Below are 20,122 nucleotides of genomic sequence, written 5' to 3'. Positions count from 1 at the left end.
GTGGAAGACACAATGAAGATGACTGGATGTGGAAGCTGCAGTATGTACATGATCCTGGAGGGAGGACCTGGAAAGAGTTTTGTCGGCATGAAGTGCCGTCTGCTAGAGCTGATGGAAGAGAAGATCCTAGGATTGGAGATGTAGATGGAAAGTCTGGTTGAGTTTCGAAGGGGGTTCGAGCAGATTATGAAGCAAAGACATGAGGCAGCTGAAGGGAAAAGCTCAGACTTCCAGATGGAAGCAGGACTGAAGAATTCTGAGGGGAGACTGCTGGGTGAAGAAAATGGACAGTGGAAGCATGTGACTAAGAGAACCAGGCAGAGGAAAAGACGGGCTAGTGAAGGAGAAATAGAGCTCAAGAACAGGTTTGCAGAGTTGGAAAATGAAGAAGGGGCTCAGCAGGTGGTCACTGAAGGTGAAAGGGCAAGGAAGAAGAGAAGAGCAGCTCGTGCTATAGGAAAAGGGGAAGAGTCAATGGAAACTACACCAAATGTGAGCCCCAGGAGGATACAGGATGGGTTGAAGAGGATTAAAAGGGAGAATAGGAATGGAAAGAACTTGCAGCCAGAGGGAACAGGGGACAGACCGGAGAATCGCACTGTCACCAGGAAAAGGCCAGTCTACATGATCGGGGACTCCGTACTGAGAAGAACAGACAGGCCTGTAACCAGAGCTGATCCAGAGAATAGAAAGGTGTGCTGTCTTCCAGGAGCTAAGATACGGGATGTGGACCTGAGGTTGAAAAGGATCCTAAAGAGAGCGGGAAAGAATCCACTGATTGTCCTTCATGTGGGAACAAATGATACTGGTAGATTCTCACTGGAACATATCAAGGGAGACTATGCCAGGCTGGGGAAGATGCTTAAGGAAATGGAGGCTCAGATAATCTTCAGTGGGATTCTGCCTGTTCCTAGAGAAGGGCAACAAAGGTGTGACAAGATTATGACTATCAACAGATGGCTCAGGCAGTGGTGCTATAAGGAGGGTTCGGGATGTATGGCCACTGGGAAGCATTCATGGACAGAGGACAGTTCTCTCGGGATGAACTTCATCTGAGTAGGGAAGGAAATAGACTTCTAGGATGGAGGCTGGCACAACTGATTAAGAGAGCTTTAAACTAGGAATTTGTGGGAGATGGCTGGGAGATGTCCAGGTAATCTCCATGCCAGATTTTAGCATTGAGGGGGAAGAAAACAAAGTAAGAAGGATACAGCCGTGGGTAGGAGAATGGACATAAGGAGGAAGGGCAGTGTGGATACCAGTCTAATAGGTCATACTGGCGGTAGAATGTCCGTGCCTAATCGAGTAAAGAATGTGAGCGAGACCAAACAGCAAAAATTAAGATCTTTGTACACTAATGCGAGGAGCCTAGGTAACAAAATGGAGGAACTAGAGCTACTGGTGCAGGAAGTGAAACCAGATATTCTAGGGATAACAGAAACATGGTGGCATAGTAGTCATGACTGGACTATAGCTATTGAAGGGTATGTGCTGTTTAGGAAAGACAGAAATAAAGGCAAAGGTGGTGGAGTAGCATTGTATATCAAGGATGAGGTAGAATGTAAAGAAATAAGAAGCGATGGAACGGATAAGACAGAGTCCGTCTGGGCAAAAATCACATTGGGGAAGAAAACTACTAGAGCCTCCCCTGGGATAGTACTTGGGGCGTGCTATAGACCACCGGGATCTAATTTGGATATGGATAGAGCCCTCTTTAACATTTTTAATGAAGTAAATACTAATGGAAATTGTGTGATCATGGGAGACTAACTTCCCAGAGATAGACTGGAGGACGAGTGCTAGTAATAATAATAGGGCTCAGATGTTCCTAGATGCGATAGCTGATGGATTCCTTCATCAAGTAGTTGCTGAACCGACAAGAGGGGATGCCATTTTAGATTTGGTTTTGGTGAGCAGTGAGGACCTCATAGAAGAAATGGTTGTAGGGGACAACCTTGGTTCAACCAATCATGAGCTAATTCAGTTCAAACTAAATGGAAGGATAAACAAAAATAGATCTGTGACTAGGGTTTTTGATTTCAAAAGGGCTAACTTTCAAAAATTAAGGAAATTAGTTAGGGAAGTGGATTGGACTGAAGAATTTATGGATCTAAAGGCAGAGGAGGCCTGGGATTACTTCAAGTCAAAGCTGCAGAAGCCTGCATCCCAAGAAAGGGGAAAAAATTCATAGGCAGGAGCTGTAGACCAAGCTGGATGAGCAAGCATCTCAGAGAGGTGATTAAGAAAAAGCAGAAAGCATTCAGGGAGTGGAAGATGGGAGGGATCAGCAAGGAAAGCTACCTTATTGAGGTCAGAACATGTAGAGATAAAGTGAGAAAGGTCAAAAGCCATGTAGAGTTGGACCTTGCAAAGGGAATTAAAACCAATAGTAAAAGGTTCTATAGCCATATAAATAAGAAGAAAACAAAGAAAGAAGAAGTGGGACCGCTAAACACTGACGATGGAGTGGAGGTTGAGGATAATCTAGGCATGGCCCAATATCTAAACAAATACTTTGCCTCAGTCTTTAATAAGGCTAATGAGGTTCTTAGGGATAATGGTAGCATGACAAATGGGAATGAGGATATGGAGGTAGATACTACCATATCTGAGGTAGCAGCGAAACTCGAACAGCTTAATGGGACTAAATCGGGGGGCCCAGATAATCTTCATCCAAGAACATTAAAGGAATTGGCACCCGAAATTGCAAGCCCATTAGCAAGAAATTTTAATGAATCTGTAAACTCAGGGGTTGTACCATATGACTGGAGAATTGCTAACATAGTTCCTATCTTTAAGAAAGGAAAAAAAAGTGATCCAGGTAACTACAGGCCTGTTAGTCTGACAGCTGTAGTATGCAAGGTCTTGGAAAAAATTTTGAAGGAGGAAGTAGTTAAGGACATTGAAGTCAATGGTAAATGGGACAAAATACAACATGGTTTTACAACAGGTAGATCGTGCCAAACCAACCTGATCTGTTACTTTCTCAAAGAAGGAGATTTTTTAGACAAAGGAAATGCATTGGATCTAATTTACCTAGATTTCAGTAAGGCGTCTGATACGGTGCCACATGGGGAATGATTAGTTAAATTGGAAAAGATGGGGATCAGTATGAAAATTGAAAGGTGGTAAGGAATTGGTTAAAAGGGAGACTACAGCGGGTAATACTGAAAGGTGAACTATCAGGCTGGAGGGAGGTTACCAGTGGAGTTCCTCAGGGATCGGTTTTGGGACCAATCTTATTTAATCTTTTTATTACTGACCTCGGCATAAAAAGTGGGAGTGTGCTAATAAAGTCTGTGGATGATACAAAGCTGGGAGGTATTGCCAATTTAGAGAAGGACCGGGATATCATACAAGAGGATCTGGATGACCTTGTAAACTAGAGTAATAGTAATAGGATGAAATTTAATAGTGAGAAGTGTAAGGTCATGCATTTAGGGATTAATAAGAATTTAAGTTATAAGCTGGCATAGTAGTCATGACTGGACTATAGCTATTGAAGGGTATGTGCTGTTTATAGCCTTCCAAGGGAAGCAGTGGGGGCAAAAGACCTATCTGGCTTCACGATTAAACTCGATAAGTTTATGGAGGAGATGGTATGATGGGATAACATGATTTTGGCAATTAATTGATCTTTAACTATTCATGGTAAATAGGCCTAATGGCCTATGATGGGATGGGATCTGAGTTACTACAGAGAATTCTTTCCTGGGTATCTGGCTGGTGAATCTTGCCCACATGCTCAGGGTTCAGCTGATCGCCATATTTGGGGTAGGGAAGGAATTTTCCTCCAGGGCAAATTGGAGGAGGCCCTGGAGGTTGTTTGCCTTCCTCTGTAGCATGGGGCACGGGTCACTTGCTGGACGATTCTCTGCACCTTGAAGTCTTTAAACCATGATTTGAGGACTTCAATAGCTCAGACTATAGGTGAGAGGTTTATTGCAGGAGTGGGTGGGTGAGATTCTGTGGCCTGCATTGTGCAGGAGGTCAGATGAGATGATCATAATGGTCCCTTCTGACCTTAATATCTATGAGTCTGTGAATATCGTTTACCTGGGGAGCTCAAAGAACTTTACAAATATTAATGAGTTATGCCTCACAACAGCCCCATGAGGCAAGTATCCCCATTTTACAGATGGAGAAACTGAAGAATCTGGAGCTTAAGTCAATTGCCCAACTTCATACTTTTGAAGGAATCGGTGGTAGAGATGAGAACAGAATCCAGGTCTCCCGGATCCCAGTCCTGGGCCTCGACCAGAAACCAATCCTTCTTCCCACAGATGAGACCTGCCCTGGATTGTCTATACAGTCAGTTTGAAGATGGCGACTAAGCAATTGGTGTGTGTTGTACACAAAGAGTCTGATGGGACCACACACTGCCTGTTACCTAGCATTACCCTCTTCGGATTTGCAGGATACATCTCTTTCCATGAAGCACAGTAGCACTTATCTATACACAATGATTTTTTTACCTGCAGGTTTTGAGCCGGGTTACCAGTTAGAGGATGAATAATTCAGTTAAGGACAGCACAATCCAAGGCTCTGGCCAACGTGGAGCCATTAAATGGAAAAATACTGGACTGATCCTGAGGTCATTTAGCATGCAGAACTCCCACTGAAGTCAAGGAGAGCTTTGCATGTGAAAGGACTACAGTACAGGGCCTAAAAGGAAAAGGGGATTCTACTGCACCCATCATGAGATGGAAAAGGATTCTGACTGTTGAAATCCCTACCAGCCCCTTAGAACTATGTTTTCCCAGGTGTAGCAGAAGTAAGACGATCCATCAGGGCCTAAGACAGCTCTCAGATAGGTCCTCACAGTTCCCCCTGAAATCAATAGTCACCTCAAACCTGGGAGCAGAATTTTGGTCCTTGACATGCGATGAGTAAAGACAGATCCCTATAACATTCCCTTCTTCTCCCAGTCAGGCCGCACAATGGTGTGCCAGGAAAACAGGATCAGCCACAGAACACACCTCTACCTCCAGAATCTCCCTCGGTTTCTACAAGTTACAAAACTCTGACCAGTGGTTAGGACTGGACTAGGCCTTCCCTCGATACTCCCCACACCCCCAAATATTTCAGGGCCAAATTCTGTTTGCCCGTCTACCACCAGGATTCCTCAGAGGAGGCTGGTCTCGGCTCCAGTTATGCTTTAACTATGGAGAGAAGAGAATTTTAGTACCTGAAAGCCCCTACAAAAAAAAAAACAAACCAAAAGCTGAATGAATGGAGGAAGAAACAGCTGCCAACATGCCATGAAGCGTTTCGTGAGAGCGTTAATGGGCACAAGTTTGGGGACTCCCCCTTGCCGGACACATATACGAAGGTACGTATTTTGCAAGAGCAGTGCATGGAGGGGAAGGGAAAGTTTGTGGGGAGCTGAAGTTAGTGCAATACATTGAGTGACAACAGCCTTTACAGTTCTGCGGGGGCTCAATTTTCAGCTGGGGCATATCTGGGGAATGTTTGCACCACTAGCTCTCAGCAAGCACAGGACGGCCGTGGAGAATTCTGGTCCGATAGAGCTAAGGATTTAAGCCAATCCAATGGAACTCTCGGGGGCCTACAGGATTTTATTTGAAAATGGGATTAGCACGCTTCACTTTGGAAGTGGGTAAAGATCTGGGGGACGGGGTAGGAGAACAAAGGCAGGCTGAGGCAGTTTCCTTTGCTGCATGAATTACTTGACAACTTTGGCCAACAGACGTTCTATCTGCAGGTGCTACCTAAAGGCCCAACAGTGGAAGGGAGGAAGGGGGCTATTTTCCCTCGAGGACACACCCTTCACCTTCCCCGGAGTGCTCACCTGCTTGTCTGATGGAAAGAGGGCTTCTCAGCCGGCTGTGTCTCCTTGGGCAAAACCGTGAGCGTTGAGACTTTCATGCCACTGGTCTGCAGCAAAGGGCAGGAGGACTGGGCTGCTGCCCGGCTGGTCACCGCAGGCACCCCACCAGTTGTAGGGCACATGATGGGGGAAGGGAAATTGAACTGCTGGGGGTTAGTCGCGGCCACAAGAGAAGGTGTGGAGAAGGCCAAGGGCTGGTTGCCATGCAAGAAAGGAAGCTCAACTAACGGGTCCCCAGGGAGGTTAGCGGGCTGGAAGCCATGGGGAGCAGCTTCCTTGTGAAGGTCTTTGACGTTTAAGCCTCCCTGACCAGGCATTTCGGGTGACGTGGCCTGAATTGGGAGCACATCTGGTGGCTTTTCCACAAAGGGATTGTTTGGGGATGAGGGGCTGACTCTGGGGGTGAAAGGGTTGCCCAGGGTTGAAGTGTCAGCCTGCTCTCTGCTCTCCTCCCCGCTAACTGGCCTCCAGAATTCAGCCTTTTTGAAGTCTATCACTTGATCCACTGACCAGCTAAGCCGCTGACTCGACAATGGCTCGGGCCTGTCAGCTGAATAGCTACCCTGCTCTGACACGCAGGTCAGGCTCTCTAACGCTTCTGGGGTTTGAGGCTCCCATTCAGCTGGCTGGGCTGGTGCTTTGCCAAGATGTCCCTGGTTATCTCCCTTCCCCGATTTAGGCCTTGGCTGCGAGGGATGCTCTTGCAGAGCTAACCTTTCAAGCTGGTCAGCTGGGCTGGGGCTTGGGTATTGCGTAGCGGGCCGCTGCTCCTCCACAGCTGTGCAGAACAGCACCGATTGGCTGGATTCTGGATCTCTGGGAGTATCGGGCTTTGAAGGAATCAGCTGCTCAGGGAGTATTTCGTTCCTCTCTGGGAACGCTGGTGCAGTCTCCGACAAGCCCCACCCGGCGCCAGAGCGTCGCTCGGTGAGCTGTTGTGACTGGGAGTGGAAACTTGGCTTTACCATTTCCAATTTGTTTGAGTCTTCTTCAGCATCTGACAGGCCTAATCTGTCTAGAGAGAATTTCGAAGGGCAAGTCTCGAACTGCTCAGCCCCAGTCTCCTCATTTATCTCTAGCAGGTTTTCCCCAGAAGAGGTGTCCCGTTTTGTGAACTCATTAGCTCTTGCCTTCAAATTAGCCACCCAGTCCTCTGTGGCAGAATCAGCATCTCCAGCAACCGAAGGGATGCGCCTCGCTTTTGCTTCAATTATCGCTGCTCCCAACACAGGTGGGCTGGGAGCCACTGGGGAAACATTCTCTCTGCTTACATGGGTATATTGCGGCTGAACTGCCACCTTTGGGCCCTCCTCATTTTCACACTGATATTCGTTGCCTTGCTGGCTCATCTGTGTGTCCAAATTGGCCTCATCATCTTCCTCTCTGAAATCCCAGGGTGTGAACCATCTCGGAGGCTTTGGCGGCGGTGCCCCCATGGTTATCTCCAAACCAGCTGCCCCACTGCTCTCCTCCTCCCTCTCTGGGGTCTCAGTCCATACAGCAGAGGGGATCTGTCTCTCGTGAAAGTCAGAACCGAGTTTCATGCTGGCTTCATCTGCCTCCAATTGTGCACTAGTCTGAAGCCCACCTCCTGGTGGCTTTATATCAATCATCCCCTCTGTGTTACTAGAATCCTGACCGTCACTGATGTCGACTACAGCTGATGGCTTCTCCGCCGCTTCCACTTTTGACCCCAACAGTGACAGGGCAGCCTTATTCTGAGGAAGTGCCTCACTGGGTTTCTCCAAGACTAAGTTGCTTTTGGTCAATAGGCCGGGGGCATTCACAGGGCTGCTTTCCTCTTCGAGGATGCCCTCGTCGGAAGGTGGACGTGGCCTGAACATGCTCTCCTGAATCTCGTGTTCCTTCTCGGCGACGGTTTGGTCACTTTCCCATAGACCGCCAATTGTTTCTGTGGCCGTGGTCGTCCATTCATCTTCCCCTGCACTATTGGGCTCCTCCTCACTGTATGCTACAGTCAGTTTTTCTACGCGCACAGTTTCGCTGTCCCATTTCTCTCTAGCACTATTTTGAGTAGTCAATGCTGCTGCTGCATCCTCCTTCCCTGAAGCTCCCAATGCAGACCAGGCTTGAGAGGTGCTAGTTTTCTCACTCTCCAACAGAGAGCCCAAATGACCCAACACACCATCTTCTTTCCGTGTAGCTTCCTGCACTGTTTTCAGTACATTTGCCTCCATTTCTTTTAAGATTGTGACATCTGCCCAGGACCCTGGGCCTAGAGACACTTCATCAGCACCTTGTGGCTCAGCCTTAGCTTTCTCAGTCTGGTTTTCATGAACCAGTTCAGCTGGGCTTCCTGTTGGACTTGGATCATCGATGTAGGCCACGTCCTCCATAACTACAGAATTCAAAAGGCTTTCCTCCCGAGTTTCTGGTTTGAGTCTACTCGTCGCAAAGGCATCAAAGGTGTCATCCCAGTCAAAGACGGAAGGAGTAGCAGGAGTCTGTTCTCGAGGAGGGCTGAGTCCTTGGGATGTGGGAGTGGCTTCTGGAATAGGGGCACCAGCGCTTTGGGTTGAAGACTCCTGCTGTGGTTTGTGAAGTCCTAGGGAGGCAGAGGGACTGTAATCCTCAGAGGAATAAAGGTGCCCAACGACCTCTTTGGTAGCATGCGACCCAGACTGGAAACTAGAGAAAAAGTGAGTAGGGGAAGGAGAGTTTAGTACCTGGTCAGCAAGGAGGTCCTCAAAGAAAGGGTTGCTGTGCAAGGAGTGGAGGAATGGGTTGGTAGGGGACAGGCATCCAAACTGGCTTTCTTCAGTAGCAGTTAAAAGGTTAGTGCTTAGCATGCGAGCAGGATGGACTATACCAGCAGGAGGACATTGGACAGGGGAACAAGGGGAAAAGTGAGAAGGTGCATCTGAGCTGGTTTCTACCTTAGGAGACACTTCCAGGCTGTGGAGGGAAGACAAAATAGTCCTCCTGGTTAATACTATGACAGCGCTTAAGTATATTCACCCCACCCCACCCCACCCCGCCCACCCCACACACACTTATGGTCAAAGCTGTGCAGTGCTGTAGGGATCACACATTCCTTCCTGTTAAGCAGAGCAATGATTAAGACAGAGATGCATGGACAGTGCATGCACTGGTATAAAGGAAAGGGAACCCCTTGTTTTAAGGCAGCTCTTGTGCTCCCCCCCACCCTGTTTCTTTACAACATACAGAATTCCTACTGCGCTGAACCAAATGACCTTGGAGGAACACAGAACTGGAGAGGAGCCCCATTTCAGCACCTGTGGCCCAAACTCTCTGTTCATTGATTGATAACTTGTTCTGGATGCCAATTTTCCAATTCTACCCATGCGAGTAGTCCCACTGAATTCAGGAGGGCTCCTGGAATGAGTAAGGCTGACTCACGTGAGTCAGGGTTGCAAGCCCAAGCCCTTAGTGACTTACTCCAGAGTCTGGTCGTTTGCTTGGTTTCACATTAGGTCAGCAGAGAGAGGCTCTCAAAATCCTCCCTTTCCCCTCCTCCCACAGAGCCCCCTGAACACTGAAGTCAGCACAGGAACTGCAGTTATAGCTGAAGAGAAAACAAACAAACAGCAGGGGGCAGCATGTGGCCAGGGCACTGGGCTGGGAGTCAGGAGAGCTGGGTTCTGTTCCTACCTCTGCCGCTGGTTCCCTGTGTGATCTTTGGGCAAGCCACTCCCATTCCGTGTCTCCGAGGCAATGAGCTATCCCTTGTCCCACTCAACGGAAGCTGCAGGGATCTCAGCACCACCAAGAAACAGGCCATTAACCCCCTCCCTCTCCCCCCCCGCAACTCAGTTTCCCTGGCTGTACCAATGGAGATGCAGATCCTTCCCCACCTTTACAACAGGTCAGAGGCTATCATCCTCCTCCTTTCTGGAGTGTTGCCAGCTCAACTCAACCCATTTCACAAACCTCTGGAGTGGAGCCGCATGAGGCCCTGGGCAGCAGATCAGCAGGATTACCCCTGGGCTGAGACACAGAACTTAACAGACTTGCATGAGGTTACACGGGAGACCCTGGTGCAGCCAGGAATTCCCATTCCCAGCCAGTACTTCAATCACAAGGCAATCCTTGCCCTCAAACCCTCTCCTCCAAGACTCAGCAGTCAGAAGCACAAGGGGGATAGCTGAATCTCCTTGCCCAGTACTCCCTACAGAGTCTAGGGCTTTGGGGACACATTTATCCCAAAAGCCCCCCATTTCCAGCAGCACCAGGGGGCAGCACCCTCCCAGCAGCTCCAGACTCTTGAGCGGTTAGAACAGAGAGGTAACCAACACGCTCTGGTGGCAAGTTCCCTGCCCCAGATTTCAGATCATATGCCCTACAGCCAATCAGTGCGGTTTGTGCTCTCTGGCTCCTGCAAGGATCCTCCCCTGACAGCAGGTAGAGGGGTGGTTGGGGACAGACTATAAAGACGAGGGGAATCAAACAAATAGTATACAAATCATAAGCCGTCACGGTCACTTGTTTGGCACAGGAGCTGAGTCAATGAGGACTTTCCAAAAAGATCATTTTTTTAAAAGGGGTCAGTGATCTGGTACCTAACGCTGTGCCCATCCCCAGCCTGCATAATTGTGTGATCATCCCGCTATCTTCCCAGCCTCCTTCCTATTGCTTGGCACACTCACTTCATACAAACGAACTGAAGATGGTGACAGGGTCTCTAGAGCAGGGGCTGCTTCAGCACACTTAGGCCCTGATTCTTGCACAGACCTTTGGGCATTATGTTCTCCTCATAAGACCCGAATTCAGGGTCCTCGGGTGGGTGCCCTTGCAGGAGCCAATGGCATTGCTAATCTCTGAGTGGGGGGGAAAACATGTAGCTACCTGCTCTGCTTTCAGCTACCAGCCCTTGTCAGAGAGAAGAAACCACAAATGCTGGGCTCTTGGCAAGTCTGGTGCCTCCCAGAGAACCCTCCTCTTGCTTGAGCAGCTCTAAGGTAAAGTGGTCACGGAGGAGGGATTACTTTGAGATCCATTCCCCGCCCCCCCCTTCTAAAAGCTAAGGGATCAGCTGAGACAGTAACTAAGCAGCCAATTCTAGGGCCTGCATTCAGCAAGTGGGCTGCATAGTGGCAAAAGCGAATGGCAACGGTCAGATGAAGATGGCATAAAGACCAGAGTCTCACCACCAATGCGGGGTCCCTTCAGCAATCAGCCACTTGTCTTACCATGTGTTCTTCAGACTGAGGTTTCTCGGTCACTTCCTGGTTGGAACGCTGCATTCTCATATGGCCTCCTGCATTCCCTGGGAGGGCTGAATGGGCAGCACCTGACCTGGCTACAGACAATTACCCACCACCTCTGTGCTCAGAGCAGAGCAACTCAAATAGCAGGAGTACCAGACCTCCTATGGGGCAGAATGATGCAGCGAATTACCATTCTGGGGAAGAGCCACACAGTAAAAAAAAATCAGATTTTAGGGTGATCAGCCACAAGTGAAATATTGATGTCAATGACTTGGGCAAATCAAAGTTTGTGGAGGGGGAGGAAAAAGTCAAAAACCCATATTATACTGTCTGTCTCTAGCCCAATGGTTTTCAACCTGTGGTCCGTGGAGCAATGGGGGTCCGTGGACTATATCTAAGATTTCCAAAGGGGTCTGCACCTCCAATTGAAATATTTTAGGGGTCTGCAAATGAAAAAAAAGATTGAAAGCCACTGTTTATTCTATATACAGCCTAGTCTTGTTCTCACTGATGTCACAGGATTGGGCCCTCACTAGTCACAGTAGCCACTAAGCAAGCATCTCTCTGTGTGTAGCTAAAGTTCAGCTAGGAGGAAATGTAAAAAGCACCTTCTCTTCCATCCCCCTTCAGCCTTCTCTCACAGAGACAGTTTACATAAGAACATGAGGCTGCATAACTTCAGTGGAGCTTATAGGCACCACTTGGCTTCTCGTGCCATCAAGGTATTTTAAAATAAATTTCCCATCGAAATTCTCTCTTCCCCTGCTCCCTTTTTTTGTGATTTATAAACTTCTCCATGAAGGCTGTAAACTAAGCTCGCTTCCTTAGTAAATTTCAGTCATCGTACGCCTCTAGGCCGATCTGGTACTGGCAGGTTATTACCCAAAGCCAGCCGGTGCAATGTACGCCGGGAGAGTTCCAGAATAGGAAACGAACGCAGCATGGATGCATGTTTTCAAAACCAGAGCTATACATAAAAGTTTAGATGGAATGGGGGAAAGCAGCAGCAAAGGCCAAAATGCTGGCCTTACCAACCTCAGCAGAGCTGCTTTGGGAGGAACACAGCCAAGACAACTTAAAGACTTTATCATAGCAGATTAGGGTTGGAAGAGACCTCAGGAGGTCATCTAGACCAACGCCCTGCTCAAAGCAGGACCAATCCCAGCTAAATGAATCTCTGAATTTTTGGGGGGGGCATTATTGTTACATATATATCATGCCACTTAGACTGAAAAAATAACAGCCTCCCCCACCCACCCTTTACTTTGTGTTTGACCCATTTTACCTTCTGGCTAGTCAGTTTCACCTGCTGTTTGTGGATTTGTCCTACTATGACCAAAAGAGAAACTGTTTTCCTTAAAAAAAACCAAAACAAAAAACAAAACAAAAAAAAAGTCATTTTGAGGCAAGGGGCAGAGTTTGGGGAAAAGTGCAGGGCCTGAAATTATGTTACTTTTGCATAGTGGACTGCATTTCAAGTTGTCTGTGTCCCTGGAACAGGAGTGTAACATGAATTCATTTTTACATGACCCCATCAATTCTATTGATGGAGGAAAGGATCTGTCTATTCTTCCTCTTAACGGCAGCTCCAGCTACGATCCACACTAGACAATGAGAGCAGTCAAAGAAATGCAGTTCTGGTGAAACTTAAATGAGCCTTCCACTATCAGCATCTCCCCCCTTCCCTCCCCACATTACTTATTTTTTAATCGGAAAGAATAGAAAGCTATCCAGGTGCAGTGTTGAAAATCAAGACCAGATTTCTTTACAATGAAACTAAGGACTCACTGGGACAGATAAAGCCTCTGAATTTCACACACGTGGTTTGTGTCCCAAGCCATAAGGCAGTCCCAGCCCATGAACCTTCACTAAGATTGATGAATATGGCCCAACATAAACTTGACACTGAAACCAAACTTCGGGCACATTCTGTATTGTTCCAGGGTCCACTGCAACCATCTTTCACGGATGGAGCATTAATCGTCCTTGGGTGGAAGACAGAATGCTGCTACAGGAAGGATATAATGGGCCAAACTCCATGGAAGACAACGGCATTACATCAGGGAGCCATTTTACTGAATTATTCACAAGCCTTCTGTGGCACTCAGTACTGAAACATGCAAGTGTCTAACAGGTTCATGCTGGTAACACTGCTGTGCAGTAAGGAAGCATCATCCTCATCACCCCTGCTTTACAGATGAGAACCACAGACAGATGACTCAAATTCCCCACTGCCTGGCATCTTGTGTTGCCATTCACATCTGTGCACAGCAAATGTAAAAACACCACCAGGGTGTGAGCAGAGAATTCGGATTTGGGACCATTTTACCTCCCCTTGGCACAGAGTAAGAGACCCCACAAAGGAACCAAGTGGTGGAGGCCTAAGATTATCCCACAGAAAGTCCATGGAAAGGCCAGGAAGAGAACCCCGCTCTCCAGAGTTCTGGGGCTACAGCTTTAACCACAAGCCCATCCCCTGGGTCCACAGAGCCACTGTCTTGTTTGTCTTGTCCTGCCTCCAATCCACCTTCGCTCAGGGGGTTGTAAAGCACATCTGGATATTTCTCTTGACCTTCCAGCTCTACAATTCTCCACGGCTAAATACACCAGCAATCCCTGGCCCAGGGTATGCAGCATTGCACCTGCAGTGCTAGCTCTGAATTGGTTTCGGTATTTTTTGGCCAAGCAAAGCAAGGCCCTACGTTCACCTTGACGGCATTTCTCCAGTCATACGTCTGTAACGCGACAACTTCAGAAAACCACATCCGAGCAATGGTAGAACGTTGGAGAACGTTCAAGGGAGCACCAGGCAGACTCCTGCTGATTTTGGAGGAAACTAAAAGAGCCTGAAATTAAGCCCATCATAAACTGCCCATTTTGTGATGCCGGCAGAGGAAGCTCTCTGGAGCCCTATGGCTGCTGTCTACACATCAGAGGCAGCAGCTTACAAGCATGGAGGGTGAGCGGCATACCACACAAGGCCCTCCTCCCCATTCCAGCCAGGTGGCTCCAAAATCAACCCTCACCGCCCCCAATGCAGTTGCCCCACCCTCCCGGGCTCTTGTCCCCAATCCCCAGCCAGGCCCCTCACACTCTGGCCAGCCCTACCTCCACCCCGACCTACATTTACACTTAAAAGGTTGAACAAGGCACAGAGCCTGGTCAACATGAACAGCAAAGTGTGCAACCCTCTGCCATTAGCTACAAAAACCTGTACATTTCTCCCTGTGGATTGTGAGAACTATATTTCTGCTGGAAGAACAGGAGTTACTGGAAGCATAGCTATGTACACCCTTCCAGCCACTGTTCAGCCTCCTGACCTAGTCACCTTACTCTTGGCCACCCCAGTCTTTAGCGCTAAAGCCAAAATCCTTCCCACCCTGAAAATAAGACTGTGAACTGTCCCCAGCACCCAGGGCATCCTTCCAGCTCTCATCGACATAACTATGAAGGGATCCACTCCAGAACAGCATTTCTCGCTGTGGCCCAAGAGGCTGGGGTGGGGGGGAAGCAAAGCCAATTTCAACAGATTTAAGAACACTGAAATGTCACATTTCTGCAGGATCTGGGACCAACTGTACTCCCTTCGAGATACACACAGAACCCCTGGCATTCAAAGGGGGTTACACACACACACACAATACTGGAGATCATACACGCGTCTGACACTCAAATACTTGGCACTCCCTTAGCCTGCCGTGTCTTTGATCAGCAGGGGCAGCTCTCACCTTTGCTGGCTGTTCTCTAGTCCAAGGTACAAGCTTTTTAGAAATGGTCACAGTCTTTAGAAATCCTCCAGAAAGCAGAATTCCTGCTTCTGTTTTACTCCTCTGAAATAAAGAAACTTTACACTAGGGGGAGTGCGTGCTCTGCATTGCCTCAATGGAAAGTAAACTCCCACTTTAGTTTAAAAAAAACAAACAAAAAAAAACCCCTTCTTCATTGTATTACTGAGGTCAAGGAGCGGTCCTGAAAACATAAGTGATGTTTGATGTATTAGGATCAGAGCTACACTTCCACCCTGCTCAGCAGAGCCCAACACCCAACGTTCCCATTCCCTAGGGAAGGTTCGAGGAGTTCTTTGGCACCACGCCTCTGATGGACAGCATTTACAATGCTGCAAAATTGTCTCCACTGCTTTTACATCTGGAGGAGTTTAACTGACTTGATCTTGCTTTCACTTTTGTCAGTCTCCTCACCTCTCCCACATACATTCCATTTCTCTCCCTTGCTGGCAGCTGGCCCCATGCTTCCCTCTCCTGTCAGAAGAGTAGCCCTGGCTGGGAGTTTGAGTACGGCCCATGCATAACAGAGCGCTGTGCAGTCAGAGGTCTGATCAAAGAGCTGGGAGCCAGGAACTCCCAAGTTCTAACCCTAGCTCTGACACCAGCGACCCCTGTGATCTTGTCCATGTCACTTTGCCACTCTGTGCCCCACATTTCCCATGTGTAACACTGTGACAATACTTGCCTATCCCACAGGGCTGCTGGGGGTTAGTAAATGAATGTTCGTAGAGAGTTCTGAAGAACAGGGCTGTAAGTATTCAGTGGGAGTTGATTTTTCTGCTACAGTGCTCTCCATAGTTGGGGATTGGTCCTGCTTCGAGCAGGGGGTTGGACTAGACGACCTCCTGAGGTCCCTTCCAACCCTGATATTCTATGATTCATAGACACTGCTTGGAGGCTCTTTCATATGAAGTTGTGGATGCTGAAAAGGAGAAGTGACCCCCTCTAGGGCTACGCTACTCTACCCCCACCTCCTGTCTCCATTATTCAAATGGTCCACCCCTGTGATCAGTTACCATGCCTACCTCCACTGATGCACCACTCCACTCCACCAGCAGCATGAAACGGACACGATCTTTGAGAGCATGGCTTCTGCCTACCAGTTCTGTACAGCATCAGTGAAAGTGACCAGAGTGATGTTAATTTCACTCTGGGGCAGCTGGCAAAGACCTGAGGGGCAGCCAAGGCTGCAGGCTCAGGGAGGTGACACTGCATAAGTGCAGGTTTCTACTCACATTCGGAAAAAAATACTTCACAACCAAAAGGGTTAAAACTTTTTTTTTTTTTTTTAAATAGTGCTGCATTGTGCAGGTCCCTTCACTTGCCAGAGGAAACTTCTCCCTCCCCTATGGGAAACAGGGCTTTTGCAGCCCTGACACCAGGAGGACATTAACACCATCACCTTGCACTTAAAGCACATTGCAAATTGGCAGGATTGGAACACATTGTATTTTCGTCCCCCTTTCACAGGGGACAGACACAGAGGTTAACTGACCAGTAAAATGCATCGAGTCAGCACCATACACAGGGCTAGAACCCAAGAGTCCTGACCACCAGCTCCTTCTACAACTGCCACTCTCAGCCACACCTCTTTAAATATGGGAAGGGAGGAGCTGAGCTCCTATTCTAGAAATTCTGCTCAATACCTGTTTTTGACAGGGGGGGGAGGGGGGAACTTGTATGACGACCACTCCTGTCAACATCATAATCCAAACAGGCATTTCCCACCCCCTGGAACGTAAGGTGATAGAAGGATAGGCATTTGCCAGAGAACCCAAGAACCTGAAACTCCTCCTACAGCCTCTGAGGTGGGGTGGGGATTCGATTATTTTCTGCTTCTGTTTGAATTTAAAGAACAAAACCAAACAAACAAAAAAATCTGTCATGTGGAGAGAAAAAAAAAATCTTCCTATTTCCCTGATGTTAAATTTTTGTGCCTGCCCTCCCAGAGCAGTAAATGAAACACCCAGACTAAAAGACATTTAAAAGCTTCAGAACTGAACTGAGCTAAAATCCTTTCACAGTAACTGTGACAGTGCTGGACTCTAAAAGAGTATGTCTCAACAAAGCCATGCTATGCCAGAGAGCTGTTCTCACAAAACTAGGAAGAGCAATAACCAGTATAGCACTTTTCAGTCCAAGGATCTCAAAGCTATTACCAAAGTTAATAGATCTCACATCCTTCCCACCCCCAGATTTACCCCACCTGCAAAATTGGGATAATAAGGCACAGAGAGGCCAAGTGCCCAGTCCTGCAACAAATCTGTGGCAAAGTTGGGAAAAGAACCCAGGAGACTTGGTTCTCAGTCCCTAGATCTAATCCCTGAACAACACACTCTCTTCACCACATGGGCACCAATTCAGCTAAAGCTTTACCTCCATTATCCCCCAAATATTTTTAGCTCTCAGTTAAGAGCTGCACAGCAAGAATCCAGAAAAAATATCAGCTGGGTCAGGCTGAGCATCCTTGACTTCAGTGCCTTTTAAAATATTGTACTGGTCTTTCTAACTAGACACCGGCAGCCTAATCACCCCAATTCAAACCAGCTTGGTACTGGAACAGGAGGTGGTTATGCTAGCTTCCTAGAAATCTGCCTGTAGGTTGTGTTCTCTTCACGATGCTCCCCGGGAAGTAAAGGTGTTTATCTGAGACCAACCATTCATAGGTGTAGCCAGCTATAAATTATTGCTTCTGGGGGTCAGAGGAGGAATAAAGGCTAAAGAAAACATTTCCCATCAAATATTTAATCACAGGCATTATGTACACACTTGATACTGGGCTCTCCAGCATGCAAAATCCCTATCCTTGCCCCTGGAAATCCATGTACCTTGACAGGGATTGGACCACGGGGACGTACCTGGCTGGACATAGGGGAAATCTGGAAAAGCTTCCACTATCAATCCAAGAGGAAAGTGACAGGTGACAGCACAAACCCGTTCACCACACCCTTTCCCTAGAAGGCTCTGTAAGACCCTAATATTTTGGCGGCTCATGATTTTAGATCCTGAACATGACAACACTAGAAATTATTTAAGTGTCAAACTGAGATGGGGCCAGCAAGGTCTAGCAACACTAGTTCCTCGTTTGGCTCTGTTACAAAACCCTGCAAACCACACACACGGCTCGCTTACCTAACACACCTTCCTGTTGGCATTCACTTGTCCTCATTTGCCACACTCACTCACTGAGTCACTTTCATCCAGATCGCAGGCTCTTTGAGGCAAGAGCTGTCTCTGACCGGGAGAGGTGCTGTACAAACCCCCAAAAAGGCGCCCAATCTGATTTGGGCACTTGGGCCCTCCTGCTGTACAGCAGGAGTACTTATCTCCTTTTCCTAGCCACCAGTCAATCCACTTCCTTTAGCTTCCCTCCTTAGACTTTAGGAGAAGAGCCAGTGCCCTGGTGTCAGATAGTTGGTCAAGCCTAAGTCTCCGCTCTTTCTCTCTACTCCAATTCCAACACCTCAAGTCGTCAGACTCAGAAATAATAATAATAGCACTTAGCAGTTTATATACACCTCCCTTCATCTAAGGTGGAGGCATCATACTCATTTTAGCAATAAGAAAACTAAGGCTGTCATCAGGTGGCTTGCCCAAGGTCTCAGAGTGAGCCAGTGGCAGAGCAAATGACAAGGCCTGTCAGTCTACAGCACCCACAGTCAGACGAGCTCCCAGCAAGCCTGTTAAAAGCAACCATTTAATCACTGCCATACCCCTCTTGCTGCCTACCCTCCTCCAGAGCCTCTATTAAACTATTCAGTCTCCCCTTCGTGCATTCTTCCAAACAGCCCCTTCACCTGAAACTTCCTCATTGTCTGTCCATTGACCAAACTACCCCCACCATAAAACCACCCTCAAAGCCCCTTTGCTTGACACCCAACAGGGCTTCCTTCACAGTCTATGGATGTTCTTCCATTACAGGCAAGCTACTGTCCGTGTCTTTAGATTGTAAGCTCCTTGCAGCAGGGACTAGGAGTTTCTCTAGGTCTGCAGACCACTGAGTACACAGTCAGAATTCAATCAACAACAAACTTTCTCCCTTGAGTCTCTTGCTTGAGCAGTTACCAGGCAAGCTTTCACACCAGGGTTTGGATTTCCCTTCCCTAGCCCCACCCTCTTCCTCCCCCACTCACATTCTCATGGAATAGCCAACTGTAGAAAACATTCCAAGAAACGCATCCCAATTCTTCCTACCATATCAGCTATTTGTCAGACTATGATCTGAGGGTGTTAAGGACTACACAGGGCCCGCGGGGGGGAGCGGGGGGGAGGGTGTCCATATATTTGCAGCAGCCTAGACTCACAAGTCTGCACTGCTTTTTAAAACAGTGGCTATCAACCTTTCCAGATTACTGTACCCCTCTTGGGACTCTCATTTGTCTTGCGTACCCCCAAGTTACACCTCACTTAAAAACTACTTGCTTACAAAATCAGACATAAAAATACAAGTGTCCCAGCACACTAATACTGAAAAATTGCTGACTTTCTCATTTTTACTATTTAATTATAAAATAGATCAACTGGAATATAAATATTGTACTTATATTTCAGTGTCCAGTATATAGAGGAGTATAAACAAGTCATTGTCTGTATGAAATGTAAGTTTGTACTGACTTCGTTAGTGCTTTTTATGCAGCTTGTTGTAAAACTAGGCAAATATCTAGATGAGTTGATGCACCCCCCTGGAAGACCTCTGCGTACCCCCAGAGGCATGCATACCCCTGGTTGAGAATCACTGTCTTAAAATACTTACTAACCCAGCTACTCCCATAAAAGGAACATACAGATCAATGAGCAAAAATAAATGAATAAATGTGGGGGGAAAGGAATCCACTGTTTGGCAGTATTTTGTATATCTTGGCCTCCCGCGATTAAAAAAAAAAAAAAAAAAAAAATACAAGCAACTCGAGTGCCTCATCTTGGGCCAACAGCTAATCAGTGAGATTTCTCCTACAGTTCCCAGTCTGCTCTGCAGAGTAAATACAGCAACACTGCACTTCGTCCAACAAGCACTCACAATCCAGAGATTGCACCGTGCTTTGCAAAAGGAGGGTAAATCTGTATTAGAAGAGAAATAAAACCACATGCACATGGAAAAGCTGAGGCACAGAGGTCAAGGCTCAAATTCCAGCCATAATAGAAACAAAGATCAGGTGTTTTTCCCCTCAAACAACAATGGGAAGGAATCGCCCCCCTGTGCTGCTGTGGGCATTAATGGAGTCAGAGCTTTGCCAGCAGCCCCCAGCCAGCACCATGGAGTACCCGAGGAAAACTAGCACTTTAAGGCCTTCGCTTCC

At 47.6% G+C, this 20,122-nt stretch overlaps 1 protein-coding gene across 4 annotated transcripts in view; it reads right to left on the bottom strand.

Moving 5' to 3' along the window:
• RAB11FIP5 (RAB11 family interacting protein 5) overlaps window positions 1–20,122 on the bottom strand; it is a 108,137-nt gene that overhangs the window by 12,940 nt on the left and 75,075 nt on the right. The window contains exons 4-5 of one of the 4 annotated variants that reach the window (XM_075128154.1): window positions 8,749–8,767; window positions 8,328–8,500 (exon numbers count right to left, since the gene is read on the bottom strand). The exons of 1 other annotated variant lie outside the window; for it this stretch is intronic. In XM_075128154.1, the coding sequence (XP_074984255.1) occupies window positions 8,444–8,500; window positions 8,749–8,767 (76 nt within the window). In that variant the 3' untranslated portion in view covers window positions 8,328–8,443. Of the gene's footprint in view, window positions 1–5,812; window positions 8,501–8,748; window positions 8,768–20,122 lie in introns of those variants that run through there. 2 more of the 4 variants (XM_048846422.2, XM_048846424.2) reach the window with 2 other exon arrangements.

The sequence above is a fragment of the Caretta caretta genome, chromosome 4 (genome assembly GCF_965140235.1).
Source record: "Caretta caretta isolate rCarCar2 chromosome 4, rCarCar1.hap1, whole genome shotgun sequence".
Lineage (NCBI taxonomy): Eukaryota > Metazoa > Chordata > Testudines > Cheloniidae > Caretta > Caretta caretta.
This window is presented reverse-complemented; position numbering and strand designations above follow the sequence as displayed.